This window comes from Harmonia axyridis, chromosome 2, assembly GCF_914767665.1.
Source record: "Harmonia axyridis chromosome 2, icHarAxyr1.1, whole genome shotgun sequence".
Classification (NCBI taxonomy): Eukaryota; Metazoa; Arthropoda; class Insecta; order Coleoptera; family Coccinellidae; genus Harmonia; species Harmonia axyridis.
The window spans coordinates 38,807,838-38,825,567 of record NC_059502.1 but is presented as its reverse complement, the minus strand read 5'-3'; the positions used below and the strand labels follow the sequence as shown (position 1 = coordinate 38,825,567).

General features: G+C 35.4%; 1 protein-coding gene across 6 annotated transcripts in view; it reads left to right on the top strand.

The window, feature by feature from the left end:
• LOC123672393 overlaps positions 1–17,730 on the top strand; it is an 86,631-nt gene that overhangs the window by 24,700 nt on the left and 44,201 nt on the right. The window contains exons 5-6 of one of the 6 annotated variants that reach the window (XM_045606500.1): positions 15,061–15,101; positions 16,132–16,282. The exons of 1 other annotated variant lie outside the window; for it this stretch is intronic. In XM_045606500.1, the coding sequence (XP_045462456.1) occupies positions 15,061–15,091 (31 nt within the window). In that variant the 3' untranslated portion in view covers positions 15,092–15,101; positions 16,132–16,282. Of the gene's footprint in view, positions 1–3,390; positions 3,419–9,561; positions 10,911–15,060; positions 15,102–16,131; positions 16,366–17,730 lie in introns of those variants that run through there. 4 more of the 6 variants (XM_045606499.1, XM_045606498.1, XM_045606496.1 and 1 more) reach the window with 4 other exon arrangements.

Here is a 17,730-nt window from a genome sequence, read left to right as displayed (position 1 = left end):
TTTGATCTACATTCTCCCTCGGTTTGACGTGGTCTTTATCTGAAATTTCATAGACAAATTGAAGTGGCTGAATAATCTGGTTCGATTCACGGAAAAAATTTCAGATAAAAAAAATTCTAAAAAATGTGTTCACCCGGGTCTACCCTCGGGTCGTGCCGACAGTAACAGCGGACAGCCGTAATCAATTCTGAAGATAGAAACTCGCCTAAATGGAAATTTTTCGGAGTAATAAAATAATAAAACGAAGTGATTTCCACAAATCTCTTAATGTTTGTGACAATTGTTTCGCCAACACTGTGACATAATCAGAATACATATATTTCGATTGACAAAACAGACCTTAAATAAGTGACAAAAATATGAGCATTGCCTGAAAAAACATAAATATTAAAAAGGTCCAAATAAATTTTAAAGGTGTTCACCACGCCTGGGATTTCCAAACTATTGAAGAAATTTTATAATGAACAAGCAGATGTAAACTCATGCCTATTATTGAATTTCTTCGAATAGTTTGGAAATTCCAGGCGGCAAATGTCCAATATAACCGTAAAGTTCATTATGTCCAATTTAGTATTTCATTAAGGTTGTTCGAAATATCATGTTAAACACTGTAAAAAATAATTCAGATTATATATTTATTTTTATGTAAACACATCACAGAAATATTTTCGGACTTTATTTCGTGAAATAACAATATAATAGCAAGAAGTTAATATCTAGCCTCCATGAATAATCAAATATATCATTTTTGGAATCACAAAATCGGAAGTTTAGAAAAAGTCTTATTTCACAACGCAAGCATAAAAAATAGAGGTATGATTAGGAAAAAGGAATTGTGATTTGTGACAATTATCGACACAAAGCATTCATATTTTCAGGAAATTATTCAATTTTATCGTTTACATTCTGGCCAAGTACTAATGATCGAACTTTGTTAGACTTCCTTCAATCATGCAAATATTAAAATTCTTATTGTTGAAAAAATGGGGATGGTAATTGTAATAATTTTCTCATTAACCTATAAGATTAGTATTGAAATGTTCAATTTCAAAATATCATAATAGTACTGTTTATACTTTATTTTATAAGAAATATCCTGGGATATGATTGAAAATTCAATTTCCTATTCTCCTTCTGCCTAACAAATGAATTGATTTTTATCAAATTAAACTTATTTGATATATAAATGCACACTGAATTAACACAAAAGAGCCAGCGTTAGATCTTTATTGTGTACCTATTGAATTTCAATACACGATCGAAGACTAATCATATTATGAGAAACGATCATCAAGGCGTCGGCGCATATTCGTGTTCTAACAAAAATTCGGAAGTGCTTAGTGCTTAGTAATCCGCAAAAGTAATCGCGAGCACTTCAGTGCTCGGGAGCACTTCCGGGATTACTAAGCACTAAGCCTTTTGTCAAAGTGCTTCGATTACTAAGCACTAAGCACCGATTTTGAAAAGTGCTCGGGAGCACAAAAAGGCTTCAAGTGCTTTCGAAAGCACTAAGCACAATGCTTTGGCAAAGCTCTGTTGGTGAGATTAACTATTTCAATCATTTTATCCCTCTGTATTTTTTTTGAATGAGCTAATTTCTTGTTTTGTATTTTTCCACCCGATTTTGTTTGAACAGGATTCAAAGTACCATTGTTTTTGTTGGAATCACCAGATATCGACGATTTAACATGTTTAAGATCGATTATGGATTTCTTACTATTCTTCACAACATCTGGGTTAGTTTGTTCCTGATGTGACTCACCGTTTCTTTCTAGAATGTTCATTCTTTTTTCGAGTTGGATTTTGTTATCACGTTGGGCGATTACATTCTCTAATGTAGAAATTTTGAATCTTAATAACATATGATTTTCACTTGATAGATCAAATTTATCCTCCAATTCAGCAAGAATTTTAATTAATAACTCTTGTTGCGTTGTGTCACTGTTCACGCAAATTTTATTTCTTCTCGCGTTGATTTCATTGGTACTTTCACCATGTTCACTTTCCGATGATTTGTCGGATTCTTTTCGATTTTCACAACAAACTATTGACGTATCACTAATTATTTTTACGCCTTTTGAACGCATTGAACACGATATGCACCTTCACAACTTGAATATTTTAATGATCTAACTACTGTTTTACGGCAATACTTGCAGAGCACTTCGCTTCCGTCTATACTACTCTCTGCCATATTTGAAACATAACAATAAAGGGAACATCTGATTCTGAAATACAAACTTCAAAATTGAATCGAAGTAAACATGAACATAACCAACAACAAGAAGTAAACACAAATGAAGATGAATTTAAATTGGTGAAATACAAATCGAGCAGGCTGAAAAAAGAAAAATTGGGAACTGGAGAGACAAATAATATAACTTTCAGGTCAAACAAGTCCTATAACAAAGAAAAAAAATGTGGTTGTTTATTTCTCGAGTACATGAAGCTGATTCGCAGGATGATGTGATTGCATATATACTAGTGAAATAAATCAAAGGATCAAAATGAAATTCGAAATTTTTAGCGGTTTTTCAAATGGCTGTATTTTCGATAACAATGGTCGTATCTCAATTTGAAAAGATGCTTTTTGAAGCTGAGGTTTATAGTTTACAGATCTCATTTTGAGTTTTCAAGCAACGTGTACCGCTCAATCCTAATGAATACAGTGTCTAAAATTTCTGCGAAATTTTTTCAGGTTTTATTTTTGGCCTACAGATACTGCGTTCGGTATATGCCCACCGGTGCGGAGCATGCGGTGTAAGGTGTAAACGGTTGATAGATCACGTGACCACGGAGCGATAGCTGCGTTCTTGATTTGCCGAACGATGACGGAGCTAACGGAGCTGATATCGAAGAATATTTGAATGTGTTTTGTGAAAAGAAAAAAAGCAATTTCGTCGATTGAAATTATTGGAGACGGCCCGACTAGATCTAATTTGCTCCTCGTGATATCAGGATGTATTCTATTCATCTTGAAAGAGTTGAAAGGAGATAATCCTGAGGATATTGTTGATGAACCACTTAATGAAAAAGTTGGAAATTTTATAGACATCGAAAATATATATCATCAATCAGGGAACCAATTAGAAGAGAGTAAAAGGAATTTTATAATCTTTTCTTTGAAAATGGATGAAAGATTTCTTCGCTGAGATACCATTATGTACTTCGTAAAATAAACCTTTATTTTTAATAATAATATTTGTTTTCTAAATGCCTTTAACATATACAAACATAAGAAAAAACTCTAAATATATAAAGAGATTTTGCATAATAAGCTTATAATTCATGGATATTGTATTTCCTAAATTCTCAGATTCGTGCATGATGTTCAAAGACAACCAATGCATGTTCCTATTTTCAAACCAATCCTCAATTTCTAATTTTTAGGTTCAAAGCTTAATACGATCTACCGGATTTCAAGAGAAAATTCATATAATCAAAAAGGCATCAATTGTAATATTTATTTGTAATGCCCGGTTTAGTCTCCTCTATAAAAATAAATTTATTTCTTATTGTGAAGCCTCCAATTTTCATTTGTATTGTCCTGAATATAAAACTCATTTGTGTTCAATATATCCTCTTGAAATAAAAAATTCCAATCCCACAGAATTTGGCGTACTTCTTTTCTTCATTTTTATGTTAAAATTATTGTAATCTATGGTCCACGGTTCGCACCCTTTTCACCTAGGCGGTGCGAAAGGTTAAGCACCGGTGCTGTCGGTTGACATTTACCGAACGCAGAAAAGTGCAGACGGTGCGAAAGGTGTGATTTTCCGAACGCTTAGGGAGCTTACGGTGGGAATGGTGCGAACGGTGTGACATATACCGAACGCAGTAAGACACAGGCGCGGATCCAGGACCCACTTTTGGGGGGGGAACTTTTCGGTACTTCCGCCATTTTGGGACGTCATTTTTTTTGCCGTTCATTAATATGAGTTTTCAAAAAATGTATTGAAGATGAAATGAATAGAATAAAAAATGTCCCCATACATTTACTTGTATTTTCAAATTATACACTGTGTCCGTAAAGTATGGAACAAATTCATTTTTAGCTAAAAACAGACCATTTTAAGAAATAATCGTGAAACACGTCAATTTTTTATTTCAATTTACTGTATTTTAAAATAATAATCTAATATACAGCGTTAATTACTTTCGAGTTATGACGTCACCGTCATTTTTTTCAAATGGAACACCCCCATTTTGTCTCAATTTTCCGATTACTCTAGCTGAGCTGATTCCAAAAATGTATCACATTTTGATTCCAATTGGTACAGGATGGACAAAAATACATATGTTTTGTATTCCAAAACTGTATCACATATTGATTTCAATTGGTACAGGACCAATTGGAATCAACATGTGATACATTTTTGGAATCAGCTCAGATAAAGTAATCGGAAAATTGAGACAAAATGGGGGTGTTCCATTTAAAATGAATGACGGTGACGTGATTACTCGAAAGTAATTCACCCTGTATATTAGATTATCATTTTAAAATACGGTAAATTAAAATAAAAAATCGACGTGTTTCACGATTATTTCTTAAAATGGTCTGTTTAGCTAAAAATGAATTTGTTCCATACTTTACGGACACAGTGTATAAAGTAACAAAGTGTATTAGTTTTTTGACATTTTCTATGTCACTTGTGTTCAGTAGATTATGTCATTTAAATTTAATCATAGAAAGATACAAGCTTTCACTTCAAAATGGACCACTTTTTTCTTCAAAATGACACTAAGTTCACTCTTTGTTTTCCAGATACAGGGTGTTGGAGTTTGATTTTTTCAAGTTTTTTCTCATAGCACCTGTGCTTTACAAGATATTCAACTTGAATTTGGCATAGATATTCTAATTTAAAGTTTTCATCATGTGATCGAGTATTAATTTTGAATACAAATCTACAGGGTGATAGTTTTTATGGAACAGTGCCCGCACTGCCCGCTCTTTTCCTCCAGAACTTTATTTTGGAATGACTTATTGGTTTGAGACCTTTTTTGATGATGAACTATAGATTTTTGTTACAACAACCTGACCTTCAACCCTGTCAAGAAAATAGTTCATTTTTTTTGGAAGACTACAGGTAGTTTAGAAAAATGTTAAAAGAAACTTTGATCGAGTACTACACTTTTTGGTTTCTTGTAGTTCTGTCCTATCTGCTACTGATTTCTAGAAAAAAATTTCAAACTATTCTCTAGTACCTACCTAATTATTATTATTATTATTATTTGAACCGGGGTCGTTTTGCTTCGGTGAGCCTTCCGGGAACTGCGACCATGCAGATCTTTTGTTCACTACCCTACTCATTCATAGAAACCCAGGGAGGTCGTCAACGACGTTAATAAAATTGACAACCTCCCTAGGGGCCTTGGCCATTACCTCTTTGGTATCCAGGACCGGTTTGCCCATGTGAATGGTTCTTAGGCCAGCCAGCTCTGGACACTTGCATATCAAGTGTTCAGAAGTTTCTACTTCCGATCCACAGAGCCTGCAAATCTCGTCTGCTGACTTACCCATACGGTACAAATGATGTTTGTACCGACAGTGCCCCGTCAGCAGTCCCACCATCACCCGAAGCTCCGCTCGTGACAGCTTCAGGAGTTTTCTGGTGTAAGTAGGTGAAATCTTCACGAATTTCTTTGCCTGAGCAAGTCTAGGAGTGTTAGTCCAGTGGATTGTCCTACTGTTCAACTCCCATAGCTGGACCGCAGCTTTGTATTGGTCTTTTCCTATCCCACAGAAAGGCTCAGGTCCAGCAGGTCTTAACCTAGATGCACTTTTTGCAAGCTCGTCCGCTCTCTCATTTCCTTCAACACCACAGTGCCCTGGTACCCATAGTAGAGTCACCTTATTTCCTCTGGCCAGTTGCTTTATGGTGTTACGGCACTCCCAAGTCAGCAGAGACCCCTGACAGCACGATTCCAGGGATCTCAGCGTGGCTTGGCTGTCCGTGGTGATGTAGATATGCGCCCCTTTGAGGTTCATTTTGAGACACTCCTGGGCGCATACATAAACAGCCATTATCTCGGCTTGTAGAATCGAGGGCTCACTTCCCAGGGCTTTAGAGATCCTCAGTCTAGGTCCATATATCCCAATGCCGGTGCCCCTCTCTGTTTTTGATCCATCTGTAAACCATATGGATGACTTTTTGTCTAGACGATTTATGAAACTTATTGCACTATGACGGTCATTTATAACCGTTTCAAAGGGCGTTTCAAAATCGTAGGTGGTTGGCATAATATCTGATGGTTTTACGAGGAGGTTTGAATCTAGTTGATTCAGTATCCTCATATGTCCAACCCAGTTCCCAGGAAGGAGCTTTCCGTTATGGGAAATCCTTATTGCTTCGAGCAGGCTACATTTCCTTACATGTAGGTGTAAGGGAGGCAAGTCTAGTATGACCTTCAGCGCTGCCGTAGGAGCTGTGCGCATAGCTCCTGTGACACCAATGCACGCCAGCCTTTGCATTTTCTGCAACCTGATGCGTGTGGTGACCTCCTCGGTTTTTGTCCACCATGCTAGAGATGCATAGGTGACAATACGGCGTACCACCGCTGTGTATAACCACAGTACCATTTTCGGTTTCACTCCCCATCTCTTTCCAAAGAGTCTTTTGCATGCCCACATAGCCGCCGTGGCTCTGGAAAGAGTCTTATCTATATGTTTCCCCCAGTTCAGTTTACTGTCCAGGATAACACCTAGATATTTACACTCACTAGAGAAGTGCAGAGTCTGACCATTTAAGACCAGAGCTCTGAGGTCGAGATTCCTTCTTCTAGTGAACGGGATTATTGATGTTTTCGAGGGGTTGACAGTAAGCCCCTCTTCCCCGCACCAATTTTCAATAGTTTTGAGAGCAAGTTGCATTCGGCCCAATAAGTATATTGGGCCCACATGCTTGCCTCTAACCGTCACCACTATGTCGTCGGCGTAAGCCTGGACGTTAAATCCGCCTGTTGTAAGCCCTCTCCAAGAGGCCATCCATGACCAAGCTCCACAGCAGGGGTGATAGAACCCCTCCCTGAGGGCATCCCCTGCACGTCAGCACAGTCACTTCGGTTTCTCCCAGATAGGCTGTAACGGTTCGTCCTTTCAACATAGCTGATATCCACTTAACAGTGGAGGGTTCTATCCCTTTCCTTTTGGCTGCATTGCATATGGAGGTATGTAGGGTATTGTCAAAGGCCCCTCCGATATCACCGAACATTGCAAGCAGAATCTCCTTTGCGTTGAGGGTGCCTTCCACCTCTCTAAGAAGATGATGAAGGGCGTCTACAGTAGATCTGCCCGCCCTATAAGCAAACTGTTTGCTGTGGAGTTTTACACTGCCTCGTATGTTGTTGTCAATTATTTTCTCCATGGTCTTCAGGAGAAAGGAGGTGAGGCATATGGGTCGATAGGATTTAGGGTACCTACCTAATACCATAGTATAAGGATATACTATGCTAATACTCAGAAAAATCCAACTTATAACGAAGATCCAGTTAGTAAGCTATGATGAATAAATTTTATTATAAGTTTTGATACTTATTTACCGCACCTGTAGCGAAGATGAAGAAAGATTTGATAAACTGGTATAATCATCACAAAAAAATAGATTACAAGATTAAAAAAAAAATTCACTCAGGAATTGTTTTGTTGACGGAATTCTGAAAATTACAGGCTGCCAAGAATCATGGCCCCGGGGAAAATCACACTCGCCCCCTCCTCTCTCGACGGACTAAAAGGCTTGCGTAAGGCGGATTAACTAATTTTTTATTGCAGATTTGGATTCAACGTGATTTGAAATTCGAAAAGCCAAAGTTTGAGGTATATTTATAATAAAAATTTGTTCGATTCCAGATGTTACTACAGCACCATGTCAAAAATTGTTGCATTGGTAGAATGCGTACTCAAATTATATTCATTTAACATTAGTGGAATACCAATGAAATATTTTGATCTTTACCATTATACAAACAGAGGTTTATATATATTGGGCAGGTGAACAAAAATAAGAACATCAAAGACTTGTTGAGACTAAATTTGTCCTAGTACAATACAACAATTATATTTTGGGGTCACAAAAAAATTTCACAATATACAAATTAATAAATAGAAAACAACTGCTTATTCTGGTCGTCTACACTCCTAGTATTCATATATTTTTCCCTTTCCCTCTTCTTGGGGTTCATAATTCTGATTGGTGAATTGAAATTAAAAACAATTGTTGAAATATCAGAGATAACGCCTGAAGATCTATACCCATCAAAGAAGCCACACTTCACACAAAAATTGATGGTTTGTCAAAGAGATACCGACAAGATTTATGAAGCGCAAAAAAACTCTTGGACTCTTTGAACGTGTTTATTGCGGAACGTTTGAACCTTTATATTGGTCCATATTCATATTATTTCTAACCTTATTGCATTTCCATTCCGTATCCGAACTTTCAACATCTTTGTTTCAGAAATTGCGCCAAATTTTTGCTGATCTTGTAATTATTTGAGCCTTAGTATGTCAAATTCTAGAAGGGCCGGCAAAATTTAAGAGGTGCCCGGGCCATTTGGGGGGGAACGTTCCCCCAGTTCCCCCCCCGTGGATCCGCGCCTGGTAAGACATGGAATTTTTTTTCCAACTTAACCACTATATGATATGGATGAGATAACTTGTTCATTCAGCTTCAATATCCTTTTTTTAAAATTTCGATAAGATCATTTCTCTCTGAAATATCGAACTTTGAATTGAAAAGGACCTTTTTGTCTTTAACCATCAATATCTCACAAATCAATGTTTGCACAGAAAATTTAGGGGATGTTTTGAAATCTTGAATGAATTCTCTATAAGAAGTAGCTATGGTATTTTCGGAAAAAAAATTTCTGCGTTCTCTACATTAATTTGAAAAAAAGGGCTTTTGGAGGCTTTTTGTATAATCAAGCGCTGAATTCAAAATATCGAAAAAACCATCAATGTTGAGTGTGCGTGTTACAGTTCAATATCACCACAAAAATCCCAGAGAATTCCAATGCAATCCCATGGAGCGGTTTTCTTGTTACATTCGATCGAATTTAATTAAAATTAAATGAGGCTTCAAAAAGCCTCTTTTCAAATTGAGATACGACCATTGTTATCGAAAATCATGGGCGCCCGCAGAAATTTTTCTCAGGGGGGGCAAAATGAAAATTATTGAAAAACGATAAGGCGTCCTCGATTGTCATTGAAAACCGGAAAATTGTTGTGAATCCATTACTTTCCTTTTGTCCTTGCTCTTTGGATTGATAAAGTTATATTGAGGGTGTTGTGCTGAAAAATGAGGCAATCAAAATCTCAGAGAAGGCCGTGGCCCACCTCTGCCTCCCCCAAGAATTATCAGTGAAGCAATTAGTAAATAAAAATCAGGAATGTTCCCCATGAAACTGAAGATAGCAGAGGTTATACCAACATACAAGACTGGAGACCCTGATGATTATGCGAATTATAGACCTTTAAGCCTGTTGCCATCCTTTTCAAAATTATTTAAGCTTGCATATTGCTTATTGCAAAATAATGGAGTTTTTTATAGGTAAAATTTTTTTCAGTACAAGTCAACATGGCTGTCTGAAAGGGAGATCTGTCCAGACAGCTATATATCAGTTTTTAAAGAGAATTGTAGATGCATTTGAGGATGGGGATTTGGCATGTGGCTTGTTCCTTGACCTCTCCAAGGCCTATGACTGTCTGGATCCTGAAATTTTATTTGAAAACCCAGAGCGCTATGGAATACGAGCAATTGCACTTGATTGGGTTAGGTCATACTTTGGAGATAGAACCCAGTTGGTGAAAATAAACATTGATGGAATTATTATAAGATCTGATCAACTACAGTTGAAATTGGGAATACCGTAAGGAAGTATAGCTGGGCCTCTATTCTACCTTGTGTACATAAAGGATTTCGGTACAAAAGTAGCATGGGAAATAAGTAGAGTGGTTGAGGTTCATTTTGAGATGATACTAACCTTCTGGCAGTGCAGTCTCTATGGCCTGATCTAAAAAAGTTAATCAATACAATAATGATGCATACTGAGGAATGGCTGAAAGATAACAACTTGATTCTGAATAAGACCAAAACAAAAATAACCCTATTTAGTCCTACGAACTCTGTTATAGAAAGCCCAGAAAAAATAATGATTGGTAGTAGAGAGTCAAAATTAACACCATTTTCTAAATTCTTAGGAGTCCACATTGATGAAGAATTGAACTGGAAATATGACATAGCAAACCTGGAGGGAAAGCTAGGATCATCAGTATATGCCTTCAGAATAACATCAAGATATCTGAGTAGAAGTGCATTGAAAACAGTATACCATGCAACTATAGAATCGAGAATTCGGTTTGGCTTGTGTTTCTATGGTTCTACAAAAAAAAGCAGTGAGGATATTATATAATATGAAGTTCCATGAAACATGCAGAGGAATCTTCCGAAGAAATAAAATCCTAACGATATACACCATCTATATTCAAGAATGTCTTTTATTTTTTCATAAAAACATAGAACTATTCAGCCAATACAAGTACAGTAATTCAAGAAACGAGACAAGAACACAAGAATATAAATATCCAAAATGTAGATTGACAACCTCACAGAAACAATTGGAATATAGATGCATAAAACTACAATAATTTACCACCCAATATACAACAATAGAAAATCACAAACTATTCAAAAAGGAACTTCACAGAATCTTGGTTGATATGGAACCATATTCGCTAAAAGATTATGGTGTAGATAACTAAGAACATGTATTTTTTGACACTGTTTCATTTATCTTTATGTTTTTAATGTAGAGTGCTTTGAAATAAAGATTATTATTATTATTAGTATGAATTTAGCGCGCAGTTGTATACATGGTGTGGCGTAATTAATGGATAATTCTGTACTGGCGAATATGAGAGGTCATGGCCGACCAGAAAATGTAAAGTTATGTTCAATAAAAATATCATAGTTTTCGAGATATCGGACAATTTCATTTTTTTTTAAAAAGTGCACCTTTATTCACTAATTTCAATGATGTGATCACAAATCTTGTTATGTCTTTGGGCATTGTTTTTTATTTTACTCTCAGATAGCTGTACTATGAGATAAACTACCAAATTCCTCCCATCTTGCTTAATTTAGAAAAAAAAGTAGGAAAATCCTCATGTTTGTACTTTTTAGAAAAAAATGAAATTGTCCGATATCTCGAAAACTATGATATTTTTACTGAACATAACTTTACATTTTCTGGTCGGCCATGACCTCCCCTATTCGCCAGTACAGGATTATCCATTAATTACGCCACACCCTGTAGATCAGATTAGTTTTATTATGTATCTAGATAGGATTTTGTGGTTAAATCAAGCAGGAACGAAATAAAATCTTACACCTGTCGACCTGTCATTTCTAATAATAACATAACATATGGTGTTCAACGTGTCAACACAGTCGAATATTGTGCTCTTTGAATTATTGCTAATTTAGTGGGAATATTTTCAAAATATTGCTCTACTCTGCGCATATTGAAAGGTCAGAAATTTTCCTTTTGCTCTGTATGGTTGTTGAAGCGGATTCGGGCCGAGACAAATATTAATTAATTTGTTTCGTGTTGTGATTCATTCATTCTCCGACTATCAGTGTTTGCTCTTATCGGCATATGTTAGCGAAGATAAACTTGGATTCGCGGATCCTTGTAAAATAAAAATGAATAATACAGTTTCTTGTACAGGGGTCGCTGAAAAATTCCACTGAAATATTCCTCTGTTTTCTCCATTTGTGTTTCTTGTTTCTCGCCTCCTGTGTTTGTCACTAAAGACTCTCTGTCTGGCCACAGTAGAGTGAAGTTTGGTAATTCCTGTGTCTTATATTTTATTCCTTACTTGAAATTTTATTTTACAATTACAAGAAAGTCTTCAAGCGGTCACCTAATGTCAATTGCAATCAATCGTGAGAAATGCCTTCAAAAAACAAAAAATTATCATGCCAAGGATGTAAAAACCACTAGGAAGGAAATACGATAGGGTAAAATGTATGGGAACATGTGGACTTTGGTTTCATGGAACAAAAATCTGCACCGACCTTACTCAGAGAGATCTCAAAAAAGTACTTGACAAAGAATAGAAGTATATACAGAGTCTTTCACGAGGAACCTCACCCATATTTATACGGAAAACTACTGAACGTATTTTCATGAAATTCAGCACTTACAAATATTTCACGATGCTGATAAAATGTAAAATATTTTCAAGGCATGAGCACCTCCGGTTTTTCCGGAAATTACGTCAACTTCCGTTTTTCAAATTGGAACACCATTTTTTTATTGCAGAAATAGATTCCTTAGAAAATTTCAAGTTATTTTGATGTAACATTTTTCAGTTTTGGTTGGAAAATTCTCTCTAGGCGGGAAAATTCGAAAAAAAAATCGAAAATAGAGCTCCGCTGAAACAAGAATAACTTCGAGGTTTTTGGATGGAAAATTTTCATTTTTGGGATTTTTCAAGATGTAAGATTGATGTATCCACTTTAAAAATCGAAATCGCGATTCATGATACAGGGGGTGAAAAAATCGCTTTCAAAGTTAGGGATGACAAAATCGTGAAAAATCAATTTTTTCAAGTTAGAACCCCATTTTTTTATGGCAGATATTGAATCTACGTTAGAAAATAATGTGAGTGTATGCATCACACCCTTGCCCTAAAGTGGATATTTTCTGAGTTATTCACAAAAAACTGTTTTTCGTCTTGAATTTTCAGCTATTTCTTTTTCCTTCACGCCAAAAAGATGAAATTTTCAGGAACTGTTACTTAAACCATGTTTTAGATTTTACTACCCTAATTTGCAACAACTGTAATTTCGTTGTTCTCATCTTCTACTACACTTTTTTCTCTGTGTATAGTTTTCTTAACGAAAGATTCGACATTTCTCAAGTTTGTCATGGTTCTGTTAATGGTATCTCTCGTTGGTCTGGATCGGTCAGGAAACCTCTCAATGAACAGTCGAATCGTTCTATCTACAACTTTATTACATTCTCCATGAAGTAGAATGAGATTTAAATAATCTTCATTGGTAAAATTAGGCATAGTGATTTCATAACTTAATACGAATTATCACCAAATTAATAGTAAACACAAAATGCTACTGAATAAAGAGGAATTTGGCAGATGTAATTAATGATATCTATCATTAAAAAAAAAGAATGTAAAACATGGTAAGTTTTTGCATATGGTTCATAAGGAATTATTTATTTATCACTGGAGAGAAAACCGATGGCCGATTAGTTGAAATAAAGAGTTTACCAATACAAATTCGAATCAAAATTCGCCATCTATTTAGGAACAACCTGTAACTTTTTTCTCTTGCATATAAGGGTAGCAAAATCTGAAACATGGTTTAAGTAATAGTTCCTGAAAATTTCATCTTTTTGGCGTGAAGGGAAAAGAAATAGCTGAAAATTCAAGACGAAAAACAGTTTTTTTTGAATAACTCAGAAAATATCAACTTTAGGGCAAGGGTGTGATGCATACACTCACATTATTTTTTAACGTAGATTCAATATCTGCCATAAAAAAATGGGGTTCTAATTTGAAAAAATTGATTTATCACGATTTTGTCATCCCTAACTTTGAAAGCGATTTTTTCACCCCCTGTATCATGAATCGCGATTTCGATTTTTAAAGTGGATACATCAATCTTACATCTTGAAAAATCCCAAAAATGAAAATTTTCCATCCAAAAACCTCGAAGTTATTCTTGTTTCAGCGGAGCTCTATTTTCGATTTTTTTTTTCGAATTTTCCCGGTCAGAGAGAATTTTCCAACCAAAACTGAAAAATGTTACATCAAAATAACTTGAAATTTTCTAAGGGATCTATTTCTGCAATAAAAAAATGGTGTTCTAATTTGAAAAACGGAAGTTGACGTAATTTCCGGAAAAACCGGAGGTGCTCATGCCTTGAAAATATTTTAGATTTTATCAGCATCGTGAAATACTTGTAAGTGCTGAATTTCATGAAAATACGTTCAGTAGTTTCCCGTATAAATATGGGTGAGGTTCCTCGTGAAAGACCCTGTATGTATAATAATAATAATAATAATAATAATAATAATAATAATAGTTTATTCTGAAAAATCAGTATAAACATTAATCGCTGAGGCGCAAGCCAGTATGCGATATACAAAATACAAAATATAATACTTTCATACAAAAACCAAAATAATATACTTATTCTAAACAAATCGAAAATGAATGTTCTATCGGCAAATGGACCATTACATCATGTAACCAATGAAAATAAAATCCATAAAATAAGAAAAACGGGTGTCCTATGGGTAGCTGGATTGTCACGCCAATGGAAAACGTGCTACTACATCCACACTGGGATTGCTTCGCAAATAAGAATTTTCATTAAGCAGTTCTATGGGTTAACAATCCTATAAAAATATTCCCTGCCTCTTTCCATAATCCAATGTCTCAGTTTTTTCTTAATAAGCCTTCGGCCATTCTTCAGATCATCAGGAAAGTTCGTATAGACACGCGGTGCGAGGTAGGTGAAACATCTTTCTCCTATCCGTTTTTTAGCTCTTGGTCTAAATACCTGATTTCTTCTGTTTCTTGTTTCGTGATCACTAGTACTCATCTTGATATCAATCTTCTTGGCATTAACTGAATATATCATCTCCAAAGCGAAGAGTTGGTGTGGAGTCAGAACCCCCGAGACATCATACAGCTCACCAGATGGGAACATTAGTGGTTTCTCATAAATAGTTCGGAGTATCCACTTCTGTATAATCTCCACCTTTCTCATATGGCAAATGTATGCCCCACCCCAGCCGGCCCAGCCAATGATTCCATATTTAATGAGAGATTGGCAAAGAGAGAGGTAAATCATCCTCAGGTATGACGTACTCATGTACCCTCTCAGATGTCTAAATTTTGGAAGCAGACATCTAAGTTTTCTCACCAATAAATCAATATGCAAGTCCCATCGCAGGTGTCTATCAACCATAATGCCCAAATATTTGATCTTCTCCGCTTCAAGAATTGATACACCTCTGTCGACTTCCAGATTTCCCATGTGCGGAAGACCTGTCTTATAGGAACTAAACGGTAAGTATTTCGTCTTCATTAAGTTGAGTGTTAATTTATTCTCTTTGAACCATTGAATTTTACCGTACAAATCCTTTTCAGCCTTTAATTTTAATCTACTCCATGATGCATCCTCATATAAAATAACGGTATCATCTGCGAAGCTGATAATATCTCCGTCTCCTTCCATTAGTAGTAAATTATTCATATATATTATAAATAATATCGGTCCCAGAACAGTTCCCTGGGGAACTCCATATTCTGTTGACTTTATCTCCCCCACATGGTCATTCACCCTTATTTGTTGAGTTCTCTCCGTTATGTAATCTTCAATCAGATCGTAAGCCCTACCCCGGAAACCAATTCTGTAAAGTTTTCCGAGTAGTTTTTTATGACAAACTGTATCGAACGCTTTGGCAAGATCTATGAAAACGCATAATCCCATCCTTCCTGTATCTAGCCAATTATATATATTTTTTGTTAATTTTCTAATCGCATCCTCTGTCGAACATCCCTTTCTGAATCCATATTGGTTGTCAGATAATATCTTATTCTTATCTAAAAAGCAGAGTATGCGATTTTTGAATATTTTCTCAATAATCTTTGCAAAGTTAGATGTTAATGTAATAGGTCTATAATTCTCTATATTTGTTTTTTTCTCCTGACTTGTATAGTGGTACAACAATACCTGTCTTTAAAGTCCCAGGAAACTGCCCGGTTTCGAAACATAAGTTCACCAACAATGATAAAGGTTCACTAATTTCCCCCTTTATCTTTTTCAAGAGCTCAGATTTTATACCATCCTTTCCAGGAGCACCATTATTTTTCAGCTCCATTATGATCAATTCTACTTCACTAGGACAAGTTGGAAACAGAAATAATGAACTTCCACAAAATTTTACATCTTCCACACTTTCCTGGTTTTCTTTTATGTTATCAGCAAGTTGCTTCCCTATATTACCGAAATATTCACCGAATTCCTCCACTATCTCTTTCCCAGACGTAACCACTCTACCACTAGTGCTTCTAATGGAACTAATTTTTGTTTCAGGTCTGACATTCCCACAAACTTTATCCACGAAAGACCACAGAGATCTAGTTCTCGATGAATTTCTCAAAACACAATTATTCATATAATTGTTCTTTGCTGTTTTTATCAGCTTCTGTAAAACATTTTTATAAGCATTATACTTTTTTTTTAAGTCTGAATTATATGGGTCCTTAATGTGTTCCTTATATAAAGTGTTTTTTTTAATAATAGACTTCAAAATACTTGGGGTGATCCAATCCTTTTTTCCTGCTTTATTATATGTCAACTTCTTTTTCTTTGTATTGTCTATCAAACAAGTTGTAATTACATTAATTAAAGTGTCAGCAAATGCATTTACGTTTTTTCCTTTTATTATTTCCTGCCAGTTTATATTTCTCAGATAATCTTTCATTTTTGCATAATTAACGTAACTTTTATATGTGGTAGTTGTTGTTTTCTGATTTTTTTCATAATCTAGGCAAATTATTATAGAATAGTGATCTGTTATGTCTGTACGAGCAATATATGCATGATGATTTTTACCTATAGTAGTGTTATTGCTTTTCAAGTATATATGATCTAGACAACTCCCACTGTGGGGCCTGGTTATATCATTTATATAAGATCTGTAACCGAAATAACTCAAAATATTTTTATATTCTTCCACAACAACATCATTTGAAGCCATCAGATCAACATTCATATCACCCACCAACACATGTTGATCACACTCATCTGCATTTTCAAGATTACAAAATAGATCCTGATTGAATCTTTGGGTGCAGATCTGTGGTGAGCGGTAAATGCCAGTTATTCTAATTATCTTACCTAGCAGTTGTATATCTACTTCCAAGGCTGTAATGTCCCCAATCGGCACTATCCCATGACGATATTCCAGATCTTCACGGATGTATATTATGACTCCATCATTTTTGTTATATGTTCCACCGTTGTAAACACTCGTGTACCCATCAATATGGTACACTCTAAGATCTGAAATCTGGAATGTTTCAGTCAAGACCACAACATGAAATTTGTCGATACAGGTTCTTAAATTTATTTTGAACTCGTCAAGATTTTTTTCAACACTTCTTATATTGTTATGAATGATTCTGAATTTAGATTGTGTACAATCTTTCATTTCTAAATCACATATTTGATCTATATATTTAGTTTCATATTCACCATCATCAAAGTCTCTCAAGAACTGATCCATCATGAACAAAACAATCAAAATAAAAATAGTCTAAAAAATACACAAAATACCCAAAAATAATGACAAACAAAAATTTTTATTAATCGTTGATAAATTCCAAAATAAACAGTATTCTAACAATATTTCCAAATACTTCCCTATTTAACTGTCTTTGGCTTATTTCCGTAACTACCAGATTTCTGTGTCCCCTTATTGCTGCTCGATGAGTGTGATCTCGTCCTCCCCAACTCACCCAGATCCCTTGCTCTATCCAGGATCTGTGATATGTTTGAAATCTCCTTACTAATCCTAGAATCTTCCTCAATCTGCAAATGATCGTGTTCTTTCAACATTTGCTTGTATCTTCCTACAGGGGCGGGACTATTGGGGGCACTGTTTATTACATGTTCAGCAGCCGTAGGTAA